An 18,801-nucleotide genomic window follows, 5' to 3' on the forward strand; every position below is an offset into this window, starting at 1 on the left:
TTTACAAAAGCAATATTCAATATCTATCATTCAGAAATCTCTCAGCCAATAAACTGGTGAAATTCTGTGGCCTGTGTTATGCAGGAGGTCAGATTACTACATGATCATACCTATCCCTTCTGGCCTGGGGGTGAGGGAAGAATCTATATTGCTAAATAAACCAAAAAGCTCCCCAAGAAATCCGCATCATGTAGTCATGCAGTAAACCATGCCACCAGCTCTCAGATATCCTTTACCCAATATCCATAAAGGCCTGTGCGCGTGTAGTGAGTGTGAATGTCCCGTATGAAGGGGATATGGGCATGCTTCACAAAGACCAGCAGAAGGAGTCCCTGCATTCGAATGGATGACAGCTGCAAAAGAGGAGAAAAAGGTCACAGTCAGGTTACATGGAATACTTGGGATGCCACAAATACTGGAGTCTGCTCCCTGGGCCTTTAGTTGGAGAATGCCACACCCAAGGTTGCATATTCCCTACAGCAAGTTTGACCTAAAGTTTATGGCAAAGCACATACTGAAGAGCTTCTGAAAGTGCTATTGACTGGAAATTCTAAGGTAATCTCAAATTAAAAAAAAGGGAGGTTTCAGAGTAGCAGCCGTGTTAGTCTGTATTCACAAAAAGAAAAGGAGTACTTGTGGCACCTTAGAGACTAAAATTTATTAGAGCATAAGCTTTCGTGAGCTACAGCTCACTTCATCGGATGCATTTGGTGGAAAAAACAGAGGGGAAGATTGATATAAACACACAGAGAACATGAAACAATGGGTTTATCATACACACTGTAAGGAGAGTGATCACTTAAGGTAAGCCATCACCAGCAGCGGGGGGGGGGGGGGGGGAGAGGAGGAAAACCTTTCATGGTGACAAGCAAGGTAGGCTATTTCCAGCAGTTAACAAGAATATCAGAGGAACAGTGGGGGGTGGGGTGGGGGGAGAAATAACATGGGGAAATATTTCCCCATGGTATTTCTCCCTCCCACCCCACCCCCCACTGTTCCTCTGATATTCTTGTTAACTGCTGGAATTAGCCTACCTTGCTTGTCACCATGAAAGGTTTTCCTCCTTTCCCCCCCCTGCTGCTGGTGATGGCTTATCTTAAGTGATCACTCTCCTTACAGTGTGTATGATAAACCCATTGTTTCATGTTCTCTGTGTGTGTGTGTGTATATAAATCTCTCCTCTGTTTTTTCCACCAAATGCATCCGATGAAGTGAGCTGTAGCTCACGAAAGCTTATGCTCTAATAAATGTGTTAGTCTCTAAGGTGCCACAAGTACTCCTTTTCTTTTTGCGAATACAGACTAACACGGCTGCTACTCTGAAACATGGGGAAATAGTTTTACTTTGTGTAATGACTCATCCATTCCCAGTCTCTATTCAAGCCTAGGTTAATTGTATCCAGTTTGCAAATTAATTCCAATTCAGCAGTCTCTCCTTGGAGTCTGTTTTTGAAGCTTTTTTGTTGAAGGATAGCCACTCTTGGGTCTGTAATCGAGTGATCAGAGGCTCGTTCACCTGCGCATTGACCAATGTGATATATGCCATCATGTGCCAGCAATGCCCCTCTGCCATGTACATTGGCCAAACTGGACAGTCTCTACGTAAAAGAATGAATGGACACAAATCAGACGTCAAGAATTATAACATTCAAAAACCAGTTGGAGAACACTTCAATCTCTCTGGTCACTCGATCAGCTGAATTGGAATTAATTTGCAAACTGGATACAATTAACCTAGGCTTGAATAGAGACTGGGAATGGATGAGTCATTACACAAAGTAAAACTATTTCCCCATGTTATTTCTCCCCCCTACCCCACCCCACCCCCCACTGTTCCTCAGATATTCTTGTTAACTGCTGGAAATAGCCTACCTTGCTTGTCACCATGAAAGGTTTTCCTCCTCCCCCCCGCCCCCACCACTGCTGGTGATGGCTTATCTTAAGTGATCACTCTCCTTACAGGTTTCAGAGTAGCAGCCTTGTTAGTCTGTATTCGCAAAAAGAAAAGGAGTACTTGTGGCACCTTAGAGACTAACAAATTTATTAGAGTATAAGCTTATCCGATGAAGTGAGCTATAGCTCACGAAAGCTTATGCTCTAATAAATTTGTTAGTCTCTAAGGTGCCACAAGTACTCCTTTTCTTTTTTTTAAAAAGAGTTATTTTGTTGAATTAAATATTAAACTGATCAGTTTAAAACTAAAACAGTATTCCTTGTTACTTAAATTGAAAGTAAATACAATGCTGTCCCTAAAATTTTAATTTTCAAATGTATTGTAGAATTTTGTGCTGAAAATGCCTAATTGTATTGTAAAACACATCAGATGGAAACTGGAGGTTTGGACAACTGAGGGTTAAAGCTTTTGGCACCTAAAAAGGTACGAACATTTAACAATGTTTCTGCTGAAATAATCAGCAGAGAAATAGTTCATGTGGACCTTTAAAGGCTGGGTGCTCAGCACTTTCTAAAAGGCAGGGCCCATAAGTGCGTCTCAGAATGGACACCAAGAATTGACACACCCAGCATCACTAGTCACTTTTGAAATCTCTATTCCAAAGAGTTCACAATTTAGAGATTCAAACAGACAACTCTGAAGGACAAAATATTTTTCTTGAGTTGGTATTTTTCGTTAGTCCACGTCAAGTGTTTCATGTTACTAAACTCTGTGAATATCTAATCCCTGCATCCTGACCCCGCAACATCTCCCCTTTTCACACCATTTCCAAGTGTGAAACTGGAGCTAGGTCTATTAGAAGTGCGGTCATAATATAGACAATACTTGCAAAGCACTCCTAAAGCTGTGTCGACACCGCCACTTTCAGCGATAAAACCTTAGTCGTTCAGGGGTGTGAAAAAACATGCCCGAGTGACAAAAGTTTTAGCGCTGAAAAGTACCAGTATAGACTGCACTTTATCGCCAGGAACTACGCTCCCGGCTATAAAACTACCACCTCTCATTCGGGGTGGGGTTTGTTTTTTGTTTTTTTTTTTTTGTTTTTTTTTTTTTTTAAATCACCAGGAGAGCTCTCCCCTGGCGACAAAGTGTGTCTACACTGCCACGCAGCAGTGCTGTCGTGGTCGTGCTGTAACATGGGCAGTGTACATATACCCCAAGCATGGGCACAGCTTTCACCAGCAAAGCTGCGCTTAAAAGCATTTCCCCAAGCAAAATAAGCTATACCAGCAAAAACAGTTTTGCTGAAATAACTGTCCCTGAACTAGGTTTTTCTACCAGCACAGCTATATTGGTCAGGGATCAGACCCCTTCAGACCTGACTAATACAGCTATACTTACAGAAGCCGCTAGTATAGGCATAGCCTGACCTCGGAACACTAACTGTATGAAAAATGACAGTTTTCAAAGGCCAAATATTAATCTTTTTCTGCCTCACTAACCTACAGCTACTATCTGTAACAATACTCATGCTTAGATGGAACAAATCATGTCATTTCACTCAGAATCTGAGACCATACGCAGCTGGAGTTTTTAGTCAAGAATAAGTTTTGCCAACTGCCCCCACATCCCAGCATCGCAGGATGGTTACAAATGCTATTTAAAAAGCTCAACCTCTAGCCGACAGGTCAGTAATGCTAGGCAGCTGCAGAACTGACTATGAGCAATGCAAATACACTTACTCCTGCAAGGAAGATTTAATTTACTGAATGTTACTAAAGCTATGATGCCCACAAGGCAACTAAGGCACTATTTCTATTTTAAGATGTGTTGAGATTCCATTTATTTCCAGAAATATTTGTCTAAAGAGAATCCTTATGGATTTGAAAAACAATTTCCCAGTAAATACATAATGAAGTTCTCTAACATTAGACACAAGAGTCAGCCTAAATATCTGAATTTCAGTGCTAATTCCATTCTGTTTGGAATGATCAGATAACAAAATACACAAACTGCAGTCTTTTTAATCTTTTTAATTAAATATATGGTGCATAAGTGGCCTATGTATTTCTCTCTTCATAAAGCCTGACCACATTTTAAGGTCGCTTTCACTGAATTAATTGATTACATATAGCCATGTGACCCAAGCTTTCATTATGAAATTCTAGACACTTCTTCAGAATGTCAAGAAGAAAAAGGTCTTCTGAATAGTGAATTCACTGCATTTTTTTTTCATATTTAAAGCAGTTTATTTCCACTCATTTTACAGCTAATAAAAATCTTACCAAGCACCATCAAAATTAATGTCATTCCTTGAGATGGCTATAATGAAAGCAGATGCCTCAGTAGACTATATTATTAGCAATTATATTACAGATCCCAGCGGATGCACAGAGGAAGGAAATATTCCAGAGACAAAAAGAGAAATAGTCCTACTGTGGCCTCAAACACTATACTTTAATTAAATCCATTCATGTACAGCAAAACCTGAGGTAAACTTCTTCATTACTCTGTTCCTTTAGGAATTTACTCTCTCTGGAACATGAATAATATTACTGGGGATGCTCATTTGCATGGGGTTCTATGACTCTCACACTATGGTAATGGGAACCATATAACTACCCAGAAATAGAAAATTTATTGTCAAAAAATGTCATTACTCCCAGCTATTCAAAACTAGCACTGAAACACCAGAGATCCAAATCTTATTACTAAAACTAAGAGTGCCAACATTAGGGAAGAATACTTCAGGAAGTGTCTGTGCCAACAAGACAGCAGGTTACAAGTCTAACAGAAAGACTTGTGTATAGAGATAATGAGTATTTTTGTACAGATGCTGATAATTATCAGTTGCCAAAATGTGCCTGTTACCCACAGTAATCAGATTTTGGAGAGAAAAAATAATAAATGGAGGGTGCTAACCATTTATAGAATTGAGAAGTTACCTTGATATAACCCAAAGGAGAGAATACAGTCATGAAGAAAATGCTCCACGGATCATCAAATGCCAAGTCAGAAAGGAAATTTATGATCTTGGAGTTTACCTCCTGTAAACTGAATACAACAGGGTTACTCATATATCCTGGGCTCAATCTAATCCATACTTTTGACAGAGTCCTCATAAATTTTAGGAGTACAAACAGGTAAGATTAACATCATGACATCCTAATAGACTTTCCTAAAAACAGTTATAATGTTTCTTATTCTTACCCATGCATGATACAATAGGCAGTGTAACCTATGTGTGGTGCTAACTTTCAAAACAGGAAAGTTACAGGGTCTTAACCAGAGCCCTGACCTATGCTCAATGTCAAAATTCATGACAAATGCAGGGTGACAGAAGGTGGAGTGACAAATTATACCATTACAAGGTGTTGCTGCAACTTAGCTGAAGGAAAGAGAAGGGGCTGTGTTGACTACATGGTGATCTGACAGATCAGAACCCCACTGGCACTGCCATGGGGTGACTGAGGAAAAGACAGAAACACCTTAGAATCATAGAATATTACGGTTGGAAGAAACCTCCGGATGTCACCTAGTCCAATTCCCTGCTCAAAGCAGGACCAACACCAACTAAATCATCCCAGCCAAGGCTTTGTCAAGCTAGGCCTTTAAAACCTCTAAGGAAGGAGATTCCATCACCTCCCTAGATAACCCGTTCCACTGTTTCACCACCCTCCTAGTGAAATAGGATTTCCTAATATCCAACCCAGAACTCTTCCACAGCAACTTGAGACCATTGCTTCTCGTTCTGTCATCTGTCACCACTGAACAGCCTAGCTCCATCCTCTTTGGAACCCCCCTTCAGGTAATTGAAGGCTGCTATCAAATCTCCCCCCTTTACTGACACAATAGACAAGAAAGATTCTGCTCTAACTCTTGGGTCCCCTTGGTACAACTGCCAGCGAGGTAAGAATTTTTAAAACTTGTAGATATTTGAGTAAGTGAGCTTGTATCAAGGCACCTAAGGCCTGTTGTTCTGCTACATAAAAAGATGCAAGATGGGAGCTGGAGAAACAAGCAGACAGTTCATCATAATATGTTCCTAATTTCTATTCAAAGTCACTAGCCCCCAGCCTTTCGACTTCTGCATTTAGTGATACTATGATCCAACGCTTCACCTTTCACAACTGTCACAGTAATTATGGCTGTTCAAAAGAACTGGGTAATTATCAAAAAACAAAATTTTGGCAGTAAACGTGCAGAAAACCGACCACGGCGTCATTTATCGCATACCTACCCAATAACATACATATCCATACTCGGTCCCTGTGAACTGAGCTGAAGTAAGCCAGTGACATCAGGAGGAGGAAAAGCTGTGCCCACATTCCAGGTTACCAAGTGCAGTCTACATATAAAAAATAAGACAAAATTGAAGTCTAAACAGGTAAGCACAGGAGGATCCAATTTTTCACTACAAAACTCCCATATGTGGAAAAAACCCAAGATTTACAAATAATGACAAATTGAAAACTATCATAAAAGCTATTTACTAGCTACACAAAAATTTAACAACTCGCCAATCAGAGAATGAAACCTGAACTCTTGGCACTTGTCTTTCAGCTTTTTCCCCCAAATCAGGAAAGCCTCATCTAGCGTGCGAGACACTTCCTCATGAATCTCATCATCTGAGCTGACGTCCTCCACACAAGCCATGAGTTGTGCCACTCGTTGTCGGAGCTGTAAGCGACCACTGGACCCTGTACTGCTGAAACTTGCAGAGCGGCTGCGGAAGGGGTGCAGGCTTTCTAAATCAAACAGGGAGAGGGATGACAAATCCTGAAGCGCATCTTCACTATTCAAGGATGCCATCTGGGCAAAAGAGCAGCAAAACTATACTCCAAAGTGCCAGCCACATTACCCTTCGAATCCTGAGTACAGGAAAACCCTCAGTGGCACACTCACAGGGTTCTTCAGCTCAAGTTTTAACTCTCATGAAATTCAGCATTATTCCTAGCAAAAACGTATAGGTGCATCTGCAGTAAAGCAGAAAGAAATACAGCATTAAGATCAGTCACACTCTACTGCTTCTGACAAAAGCTGATGAGTCCTGCCCCACCTCACATACTAAACCATTTCTTCCTAGCAGATTTAACTCTGTTAAGAGCTTGAGGTTCAAGAGCATTTATTGCTGATGTGATTTGAATCACATGTTTCTATCAGCTGTTAGAAGAAATGTAATCTCCAACTTCCAGGCATGTGCACTACTCAATTCTATTTGAGTACAGCATAAAAAGCCACAAGGATCCTAGAGCTTCTGATGAGGGGTTCCAAAAGCACAGACCTGCCACCTAACTTTTCAAACAGTATATAATACTGTACAGTTTTCTGAGAAAAGATTTTTCAATATTATTATATTGCAGGTGGTCTTTAAAATACTAAGCTGCTAATTTCCACCTACCTTAGGTTCACAGACAGCATCCATTACCAAAGTATCTGAATAACTTACAATCTTTAATGTAATTATCCTCACAACATCTCCGCGATGGAAGGCAATACAGTAGAACCTCAGAATTACGAAAACCTCATGAGGGTTGTTCATAACTCTGAAATGTTCATAACTTTGAACAAAATGTTATGATTGTTCTTTCAAAAATTTACAACTGAACATTGACTCAATACAGCTTTGAAAGTTTATTATGCACAAGAAAAATGCTGCTTTCCCTTTATTTTATTTTTAAAAAGGAATTTAGTACTGTATTGTATTTGCCTTTCTTTTTTCTCTGCTGCTGCCTGACTTCTGGTTCCAAATGAGGTGCGTGGTTGACTGGTCAGTTAGTAATTCTGGTGTTCAGAATTCTGAGATTCTACTGTATTATTCCCATTTTGCAACTGGAGCACAGAAAGACTGAGATCACAGGAAATCTTTGGAAAAAGCAGGGAATTGAACCTGGATCTCCTCACTCTTATGGTAGTGCCCTAACCACTGGAATATCTTTCCTCACAAGTTTCCCTTTGAAATGTTATACTGAAGTTAGCCAGAAGCTACAGTAGAATAAGCTGATACCGCAGTAAGTGATGGGCTTTTCATATATACTACAGTCCACCCTCTACTCTGGAAGAGATGGACTACCTGAGAAAACTCTCCAAATTTGCATTCAGAAGGAAAGCCAGATGGCAGTGAAGATACAAAGCCAAAAAATTATTGAATACCAAAGCTCAAGGGGAAAATATTAGCAAATATTGAGGAAAATTGAATTTCATGATGTCGCTAGAAAAGAGAAAAAGGGCTGACAGCCTCAGGATCCATACCAAAAAATGAGAACATCTGAGGTAAAAGCAAATCAAACATTTTGAGATTTAAGCATTCTCATGAACTACAACTGAAGGACAAATTTCAGAGTAGTGAATGTATAGCTATAGAAACAGAATGCAAACAGCATAACACCACAAGTCATTAGGCAATCCCAATGGACTGTGTATAATTCTCTATAAATGCTTAGCACTTTATAACTCTCTACCAATATTAACTGATCCTCAACAATCACAGTGAGTAGGTATGATAAGATCTTCAAGTGACTGACATCACAAGTAAATTCTCTTGCAAAATAAGGAAGGTACTCAAGATACTTTGTTTTTCTATCATCTTATCATCATAGTGATCCAGGTACCTAGCGTGTCAGAACACTGTTCAAGCCAGGAGAACCCTATTCTAGACATTAGGATCACGGGGCAGGGTATTCCCCAGAAATAAGCCCTTGCCAAGCATGCTTTCTGCATAATGCTGATTTACAATAAGTTTCAGAAGACTGGAAGAAAGCTAATGTTGTGCCAATATTTAAAAGGGGTAAATAGGAGGAATTGGAAATATAGGGCTGTCAACTTGACATCAATCCTGGGCAAAAAAAAAAAATGGAATGGATGATATGAGACTTCTTTAATTCTTTATTAACCAAGGGTAATATAATTAATGTCAATCAACATGGTTTATGGAAAATAGATCTACGCAAACAACTTGATATCATTTTTTGATTAGATTACAAGTTTGGTTGACAAGGGTAATAAAGTTGCTGTAATATATTTAGACTTCTGTAATGCATTTACTTGGGACTGCACAATATCTTGATTAATAAACTAGAATGATACAAAATCAACATGGCACACATTACATTGATTAAAAACTAGATAACTGACAGATCTTTGAATGTAATTATGAAAGGGAAATCATCAAGCAGCTGATGTATTTCTAGTGTAGTCTTGCAGGGACTAGTCCTTGGCCCTAGTTAACATCTTTATCAATGACTTGGAAAAAGGAAAAATAATTTCTGATAATATCTGTATATGACATGAAGTGGTTATAATGAAGAGAATAGATCACTGATACAGAGTGATCTGCATCACTTGGCAAGCTACATGAAGGCCAACAATGTACATTTTAATATTGCCAAATGTAAGGTTATATATCTAGAATGTAGGCCATACTTACATGATGGGGAATCTCTATCCTGAGAAGCAGTGATTACGAAAAAGATTTGAGGGGCATAGTGGACAATCAGCTGAACACGAGATTTCAGGGCAACACTGTAGTAAAAGGTTAATACAATTGCTGGATGTATAAACAGGGGACTACTGAGTTGGAGTAGGGAGGTTATATTACCTCTGTATTTGACACTGGTTCTGATGTCCACAAGAATGACGAAAAACTGAAGAGAGTCCAGAGAAGAACCACAAGCACGATTAAAGGTTTGGAAAACATGCCTTATAGCAAGAAATTCAAGGAGCTATAATATCTTAGTTTGTCAAAGAGAAGGAGAAGGAGTGACTTGATCACAGTCTATCAGTACCTACAGTGGGAACAGAAATTTGATAATAGAGGGCTCTTCAATCTAGCAGACAAAGGTATAACAAGACTCAATACTTGGAAGATGAAGACAAATTCAGACTAGAAATAAGGTGCAAACTTTTAACAGTGAGGGTAACTAATCATTGGAACTACTTATCAAGGGCTATGTTGGATTCTCCATCACTAGAAAGTTTTAAATCAAGATTGGATTCTTTTTCCAAAAGATCTGTTCTAATTCAAACACAGATGTTAGATTTGAAAGAGGAATTAATACAGGGAAGTTCTCTGGCCTGGGTTATGCAGGAGGTCAGACTAGACCAGTGTTTTTTAGCCTGGGATCCACAGACTAGATTTTCAAAGGGAGCCACGTCTCCATTTGAATTTTTTTTAGGGATCTGCAAATGAAAAAAAGCTTGAAAACCACAGACAATCACAATGGTCCTTTCTAGCCTTAAAAAATATATAAAATAAAATAAAAAGGATCTACAAATCTATATGAACTTCCAATACTGAACAATGGTTCTTTGAAGAAACAGAGTTAGAAATATTTATTGCAATAGTGCCTTCCTCACAGCTGTAGACAAACAGGTTGTGGAAAAGTTTTGCTAAAGTGCACTATGTTGCCTTATCTTCATTTGATTTATTTCCAGTAACTACAATTTCCTTTATTTCCCCTTAATATGTCTACAGAGATCAAATTGTGAGGGTTTTTTAAAAAAACAATTATTTTACTTATATATTAATAAGGGATTTTCTCGAAGATCGCATAAGCAGTCATTGGTGCCCTAGCTTTTCTCCTGAAAAGACTGGTAAATGGAAGGTAAATGGTTCAGAGGGAAGAGAACATATGTGAGAAACTTTACAGAGGGCTTAATATCTTAGTCAAATCCCAATTTAAGTTTTACACCCATTTTCTGTATTTCTTTGTCTATTACTGCCAATTACCCATAGTGGTTTGTAAACAGAAGCTTTCTCCATTCACTGTCAAGTCCACAGTCCAGTGCTTGTGACATCACAATTTATCCCCCCCAGAAGCCATTATGTTAAAAGTACTGCCCTGTAGCAAAAATAAAGTCAGAGACTCATTTAAACTCTTTCCCTTTGTATTTGCCAGTGAAGGGAAGAATTTTGGTTTCTGGTATGTTGTTCTGTATCTAAACAAGTACAGCAGATTTCACTTTCTATATTAAAAATTAAGAAGTGGGCCTTTTTTAATTAGAAAAAAACCTGTAAATTGTCAAACAATGTTCAGTTCTACTGTCTGAAATGACAAGTTCCAAAGTTTAAAAAGTAGAAAATCAGCTTTTCTTCTCTACTCCATGTGACTATGCAAAGTTGGTAATTAGTATAACTCCTTGCTAATGAGCTGGGACAGTCATCACATGCTTCAGTAATTACAAGCCATTATATAAACTTTCAAGGGCTTTAGATCTTTTTAAAAAAAAATCATGGATTTCAGCAGGTCATGAGATCTAATCTCTTCTCTAGGAAGGGGAATAGCAGGTCCATATATTACTACAGTCATAAGGTTAATTCTCACTGCTGACACAAACCACTAAGCTCCGTTAGTAATATCCACTAATATTGTAGCTGCTGCATAAAACAATGCAGTTTTCTGCAGTGAAACAGCAACTAGTATGAATGTGGGAGGTCTTCAGAACACAAATATACACCACCCCCTAAAGCCTGGAAGAGCTGGCTCAACAAAGTGCATGAAGACAGATGAAGATAATGGGTGAAAGAAAGAAGATGACCCCTGTCACAGATCCACAGTTTTTAAACAGGTTTCAGAGTAGCAGCCGTGTTAGTCTGTATTCGCAAAAAGAAAAGGAGTACTTGTGGCACCTTAGAGACTAACAAATTTATTAGAGCATAAGCTTTCGTGAGCTACAGCTCACTTCATCGGATGCATTTGGTGGAAAAAACAGAGGAGAGATTTATATACACACACACAGAGAACATGAAACAATGGTTTTATCATACACACTGTAAGGAGAGTGATCACTTAAGATAAGCCATCACCAACAGCAGGGGGGGGAAGGAGGAAAACCTTTCATGGTGACAAGCAGGTAGGCTAATTCCAGCAGTTAACAAGAATATCAGAGGAACAGTGGGGGGTGGGGTGGGAGGGAGAAATACCATGGGGAAATAGAAAAGGAGTACTTGTGGCACCTTAAAGACTAACAAATTTATTAGAGCATAAGCTTTCGTGAGCTACAGCTCACTTCATCGGATGCATCCGATGAAGTGAGCTGTAGCTCACGAAAGCTTATGCTCTAATAAATTTGTTAGTCTTTAAGGTGCCACAAGTACTCCTTTTCTTTTTGCGAATACAGACTAACACGGCTGCTACTCTGAAACATGGGGAAATAGTTTTACTTTGTGTAATGACTCATCCATTCCCAGTCTCTATTCAAGCCTAAGTTAATTGTATCCAGTTTGCAAATTAATTCCAATTCAGCAGTCTCTCGTTGGAGTCTGTTTTTAAACAGTCTCTTGGAGGAGCCTCTTTAGGGTGCCAGACCCCCAAGTGGTCCCACTCTTCCTTCAGGGTAGGCCACACAGGCTCACCACATCCTAGATTGAGTGACTAGGTTCCAGCATTCCTGCTCTACACCCCTGAGCAACATAGTTATCCCGACCTAATTTTGTACTGGCAACCATGGCTTAGACTACCCGGAGAGCAAACAATTCTTCTCCCCACCCCGTACTGGGAAGCAATGCAAAGTAGTGGGAAACTCAGGCACACAGATACTTCACAAAAATAATACAAAAAAATTCCCACTTTGTCACAATCCCCAAGTTCTGGAGCCCAATCCAAAACTCACTTACCTGAGATTCTTCATGATCTCTAAATCAATTCGCTGGGCCGGGCTCCTGGGTTCAATCCTCACCCACCCCAAAGACCTGCTGAGAAAGTAGGAGCTCTTGTCAGGAAATGAGTATGTCAGCAGGATGAGTGCCAGGAACCAACAGCCCAGTGGGATACCAGTGTGCCCTCTCACAAACAAAAAAGGGAGTTGGGTCCCCTTCCTTACACATATATATACACACACAAGAGAAGAGGTGTATCCCTGGGCCTCTACTCTCCCCCCATCAATATACCACAGGGGGCCCCCGAGGCACTGCATCCCCCTGAATACCCAAATATATATATTTATTTACATGGGGATGTCAATGAATAATTCCTCCTCCCCCTGCCCCCCCACACACAGAGGGTATCCCTTCCCCCAAGGTATATACACACCCATGGGGACAGTTGTCCCCAGGCCACCTGCATGCATGGGGGGGTCATCCATAGGCCACACCCCACAAGTACTTGGAGGGGGGAAATAAGGGTCATTCGCAGGCCCCCACACGACACACCTACCTGCTCAAACACGGGTGTTCCCTAGCCTCTCCATGCACCCCCGGCTCCCACACCTAAGGGTTTACTTCCTAGTCCGCCCGCTGCTCCCCCCGGGGGGGGATGGTCCCTAGCCCGCTACCCCCCGCACACACACCGAGAGAGAAGTCCCGACTCCGTAGGCCCTTCTCGGGCGGCGGGGCCAAGTCCCTTGGGGTAGGGGGCCCTGTGCCAAGGCCAGGCCTATCCGGGCGCCTAATTCCCCGGGCAGCGGGACCCGAGCGGGGCGCAGCGACAGCCGCCCCGCTCAGACGCTTTCAGGCCAGCTCAGGCTCCGACCCGCCGCACCTGGGGACGGAGCTCGCGCCCTGGATCGCCTCAGGGCGGCGGCGCTCGTGACAACGCGGTCTGCGATGGGCCCTGACCGCATCCTCCATCTTGCGCCGATAGGCCCACGTGACGACGGGGAGGCCGCTGTCTACCAATGGGAAGATGAGGGGCGGGCTTCCCTGACGACTGGAGCGGGTGGGGTGCGTGCGGAGCGGGGGAGTGAAGATCACGTGACGCAAATAGAGGTGGACGGGGGCGGGCAAACTTTTTGGCCTGAGGGTCACCTCGGGTTTCCAAAATCGTATGAAGGGGCCGGTTAAGGAAGGCTGCTGCCTCCCAAAACAGCCAGGCGTGGCGTGGCCCCCGCCCCCTGTCCGACCCCCCTGCTTCTGGGCCCGACAGCCCCCCCGGGCCCCTGCCTCACCCAGCCCCTCAGTTCCTGAGGGGCCCCCCAGGACCCCGCCGCATTCACACCCCCCCGTCCCTTGACTGCCCCCGGCCGCTTCCTGACTGACCCCCCAACTCCCCTCTTCCCTGCCCTCTGACTGCCCCGACCCCTATCCACACCCCCGACCCAACCCCATCCCTGAACTCCCCGCCCCCTTCCCGCGCTGCCTGGAGCACGGGTGGCTGACGGCGCTACGGCTGCTGCGGCTCTGCAAGTGCGCTGCCCAGCCGCCTAGAGCGATGCGCTGAGCCTGGGGGGGATGGCCTCCCGGCCCAGGAGCGGCCCGCAGGCCGGATGTGGTCCACAGGCTGTAGTTTGCTATCTGGTCACCCTATGCCAGAGGTGGGCAAATAGGAAAAATCAGGAGAGAGTGTGGGGGGTAATAGGCGCCTATATAAGAAAAATCTCCAAATATCAGGACTGTACCTATAAAATTGGGACATCTGGTCACCCTACGTGCTTATGATGGGGGGAGTAGCTTGCAGAACTCTCGGGCACTTGACAGCAAGGATTGCAAGTCTCTCCCCCTCCACAGTGGCCAGCAGATATTGGCACAGGGGTCCAGGATAGGAAGACCAGATAGCAAGTGTAAAAAGTCAGAACAGAGGGTGGGGGGATAATAAGTGCTATATAAGAAAAAGCCTCCAAAATCAGGACTGTCCCTATAAAATCAGGACATCTGGTCACCCTAGTCCAGGGGCTCAAGCTGCCCCCTTCCTCTGCCACAACTAGCAACAGCCCCTATCCACAGAGGACTGGGGCTAGATGGGCTGCTGGTCTTGGAGTCCAGATAGCCCCCACAGTCCAAGCCACACTGAGGGGAATAGAACAAGCCTACAGGGACAGAGGGCAGAAGTAGTATAGGAAGACCACTGTGGTATTTTTCTGCATTATAAACTCTGCTCGTTAGTCCTCCTGAAAAACACAACTGCTGTCAGCACAGCACAGTGCAGGAGCCATAGGCAGACTAGAGAGGAAGGGCTTTAGTCCCCATCTTCACCAAAAGCCTCCACCCTAGCTGGGAATCAGGGCTTGGAAGCATATTTCTCCATTTAAAATAGACAGGAAGAGCTTGCACTGCCCTCAGAGCTGGCTCCAGGCACCAGTGAACCAAGCAGATGCCTGGAGCGGCAAATATAAAGGGGCAGCAGGATGTCGGGCTCTGGGGCTGCAATCCACTCTCAGCGGGAATTCGGTGGCAGGGATGCAACTCTTCTTCGGTTGCTGGCAGCAATTCGGCGGCCGCACCATCACTCCACCTGTGTTCAGCGGGCAGAATTCCGCCTCTCCGTTCGACAGCAAGTTGTTGGGTTTTTTTGCCGCCTTTTTTCAGAAAAAATATTCCTTGAGTAACATCTTTAAACCCCAGACAGGACACCCCACCACAAACCTGTCTCCCTTTTCCAAAGACCCGAGCTCTAGTCTGAGGATAGAGCTGCCACACGTGCAGGGGTAGGACTAGAACACCCAGAATATTCACAGAAAGGAAGAGTGGCCCAGGCCCAACCCACAGCAAGAAAACTGGCCTGTGAAAAACAACATGAATAACCCCCAAGTGACATATGGCCACTCTAGAACTGACAGAACCCTTACTTTAATCTAATTTTCATGCTGCCCTTACTCCTTCTCAAATATCCACTACACCAAGATTAATATTAAAGACCAGCAAGATGTCACCTAATGGACTTAAGTAACCATATAATATTTTTACCTATGTCTTCTCTCTCCACTTGTTTGCTGCATTACAGCTAATATTAGATTGTAAATACAGGTAACATGGTCAGATTCTTATCTTACATCATTTTTACAACAGAGTAATTCCATTGGCTTCAGTGGAATTACTCCTGATTTACATCAGTGTGAGATCAGAATCAGGCGTTTGTTCTGTAAGGAATCCAGAAAACTGTAGCTCCTCTATACATAATTCTATAATCATTAAAAGATTTTACACGATAGCATATGCATGTGGAATACTAGACACACATAAGATATAAAACAGACAACAGACTCCAAAAAGCTCTGTCTAAGATTTTATTAGATTTGTTTCCAATATGCCTGTATTGGAAGATTAGGAGACAAAAGGCACAAACTCACATTAAAGAAACAACAAGATAATCTAATAAATTCTACAAAGTGTATGTTGTAAAAGAATAGCACTAGGAACCAATCAAAACTTGTCAGGGAGTCCCAGCAGGGGCTGTAGGAAGATAAACCCAGAAAGGTGCAAGTGTGCTCAGCGTACAGAGTGTCACTATGGCCTCCTCCATCAGGTAAACTCCAGCTAAAACATCCCAGCCCATGCGCCTCTCCACCAAGGCACCTGCTTCCGTCAAAATTGCAGTGTTTAAAATCCAACCAGGGCACCCGATTTGGATCTGAAGAGAATGTGACAGCACAAGGATCCCCCTAGAATAAACAAACATCCAATCATTAACCCCTCCGGGAGCCAGCAGGTTTTGGGTTCTTGCCAAAGCCAAATGCAAGAGATATACAGCACACTAACACAATCAGTGAAGATTGTTACATTTCGCTATGCTCTCACTAGTGGGAACCAAGGATCAAGACTGCCCTGAAGAGAGGTCTCTACAGGATCTCTCTATCCCAACTTTGAGGAAAAAGCTTTCACTCTGGATAAATGTGAATTTTTTTTTTTTAAATCATGTATTTAGCTTGCAGTTTCCTGCATTTTTTCCTGGTAATTACTGCTAATCAGGAAAGCTTTGTGTTTAAATACAAGCTTTCACCCTCATACACAATCCGTTTCTGATCCGGTCTTTAGAATCTGTTTCCATGGAGATGAAATGTCAGCTAGAAAACCTCTTGGATAAAAACACAAGTATCTAAGAACAATTGTGTTATATATTCTCAAGTTTTCCCCAAGTTAAGAATCCCTCCTTAAACTCTGCTACTGACAAGATATTAACAAATCAATGTGTTAATTCTCAATTAAAATATTCTAGATTGAGGGAATTCTAGTAAGGGGCATACACTCCTGGACTCTGCTTCTCAAACCCCTAGAGAAATAGCGCCACAAAAACATCTTTCCTGGTCCCAAATAGTCTTGAAGATTAAGGTTTAATATCTTAGACTATTATTTAATAAATGAGCTGGTTTTACTTCTACCTCGTGAGTATGCTAAATTCCACATCCCAAAAACCCTCCGAGGTCACTGAGAAGGATCAGCCAGAGTTATCAGTACAATTCAGAGCTTATTGCACTTAGACATTCATAAGGCAAAAGAACAGACTTACCAAAAAAAAAATAAAAAAAATAAAAAAAGGGGAGGTGGGGGTGGGGGGAGAAGAGAATAAACTGGCTCTTGACTGAAAGCCAGCCTCTTCCTCCAGGGCAAGCCCTGTGCATCTTTCCCCTGCACCGAAAACAATTCACCCCCGCACTTTCATTCAGCATGGCATGGGATTGATTCAGAAACTACTAGCTCATGGAGGTTTGTGAGAGGCTGAGTACAAACTGGGCATACTGCATAAAGCATTACTCAAAACAACGAACCCCCCTCCAAAAAAAAAAACAAAAAAAAAACACAATGGTATGGAGGTGGAAATGGTAACATAACAGCTGCCTTTGGCATTTACATTTCACTTCACTTCACCCCAATACAGATAAAGGGAATGAAGTTTGATTACGTAGCTGCTGGCGGAAGCAAGCCAAACACTGGCCTCTACCAATCAGCCAGGAAAGCCCTTGTTTCTCCTAGTCATGTTTCCTCAAGTATTTAATACAGTAGTGTTTGTTTGATTCTGTCCATCTTATTTGATTGTCTAAAGCTGAGATACCACCATAAGGACACAGACTAAGAATGAGTCCTAGAGCTGTTTTCTGACACTCAGCAACATCCTTTGCAACCCTAGGAAATTGCAATTGTCTTGTGCAGAGATAGCTTGGTCTTGCATCTTGCCTTTTTACAGCATAGAAAGGCAAACTAAGTTCTAGCAATTTCATAATAGGGAGTATGCAGAGAAGTATTATTGCTGAACAGCAGCACAGACCCAGGCATCTGGGCATGATTGGATATGGAGATTTATGCCTATCAGCATCACAAAATTCTGCTTGTCCTGGGACACTCATTTCCTTTTGATGGGCAAACAAAATAGCGTTAGTTTTACAAATATGAGCAATCATAATAAAGGGCAGTCCAGTAGATTGAGAGATTCATCAGGTAAGTTGTTATAACAATTTTAAAAGGCTGATTTATACACACAACTATAGAACACCAACATAGTTCCAAGGGCCAAAGGAAAGACTCATATCTAGACAAAAGATGCATTCAAGGTCTCAGCATTCACACACAAAAGGATACCTGCTGTTCAGTCCATTTAAGTTGTGTGTGTTTAGACAGACCAAGTAATGCTGTTGTAGTGGCCACGTATGATGGTATCTTAACAGCAGACTTGACCTTGGCAACACAGGTGTATATTGGAGCCTGTATGTCAGTAATATTACCTTGGGAGCAAAAGTCAGAGCCTAGAATTCTGTGGAATAGTTTTGCACTCAAATAAATACTGACAATTCCCCTCTCCATAAATGGACACTCAAAGAATGGTGAAGGGCTCGGACAGGACAAAGGCAGCAGTTTATCCCAGTTTTGAAAACAAAATAAATCTAAAACCACCACATCACAAGACTAATTCAGCTAAAAATGCCACTTGGAAATCAAACAGGGCCACATGGAAATTGGTCTGAACACAATGAAAAAAGAAGGGAGGAGTCATAAATACAGCAATCTATAAGTCACACGTCTCCAAGGAGCTGCCTCCTTCACATACGTGCTAACATTGGAGTGCTTAGTACCAGACTGTCTATTTGCTCACAATATTAAAGGGCATCTAGAATTAGCTATGGGAGATTTAAAATCGCCTGCCGATTGGATATAGAAAGGCTTGATCCAGAGATGGTCCATTGGTCAAGAGGGTGGAGTCTCTGGGCCTTCCTGCTGACTGTCTTGCAAACTAGGAGAAAGAGACAACAGGAAAACATTTTAAA

General features: G+C 42.3%; 2 protein-coding genes across 9 annotated transcripts in view; both read right to left on the reverse strand.

The window, feature by feature from the left end:
• INPP5K (inositol polyphosphate-5-phosphatase K) overlaps positions 1-13,544 on the reverse strand; it is a 38,536-nt gene extending 24,992 nt beyond the window's left edge. Inside the window, exons 1-5 of one of the 8 annotated variants that reach the window (XM_038375498.2) lie at positions 13,371-13,544; positions 12,509-12,583; positions 6,134-6,241; positions 4,839-4,947; positions 237-353 (exon numbers count right to left, since the gene is read on the reverse strand). In XM_038375498.2, coding sequence (XP_038231426.1) covers positions 237-353; positions 4,839-4,947; positions 6,134-6,241; positions 12,509-12,583; positions 13,371-13,459 — 498 coding nt within the window. In that variant the 5' untranslated portion in view covers positions 13,460-13,544. Of the gene's footprint in view, positions 1-236; positions 354-4,838; positions 4,948-6,133; positions 6,242-6,430; positions 6,796-12,508; positions 12,587-13,179 lie in introns of those variants that run through there. The other 7 variants (XM_038375497.2, XM_038375501.2, XM_038375500.2 and 4 more) reach the window with 7 other exon arrangements.
• Positions 13,545-15,817: 2,273 nt separating this feature from the next.
• The window catches only part of PITPNA (phosphatidylinositol transfer protein alpha), a 49,689-nt gene continuing 46,705 nt past the window's right edge, over positions 15,818-18,801 (reverse strand). Inside the window, 1 exon segment of the mRNA XM_038375266.2 lies at positions 15,818-18,767. The gene's annotated coding sequence lies outside the window, so the exon portion shown is untranslated.

Source organism: Dermochelys coriacea, chromosome 17 (genome assembly GCF_009764565.3).
Source record: "Dermochelys coriacea isolate rDerCor1 chromosome 17, rDerCor1.pri.v4, whole genome shotgun sequence".
In the NCBI taxonomy this organism is placed as follows: Eukaryota; Metazoa; Chordata; order Testudines; family Dermochelyidae; genus Dermochelys; species Dermochelys coriacea.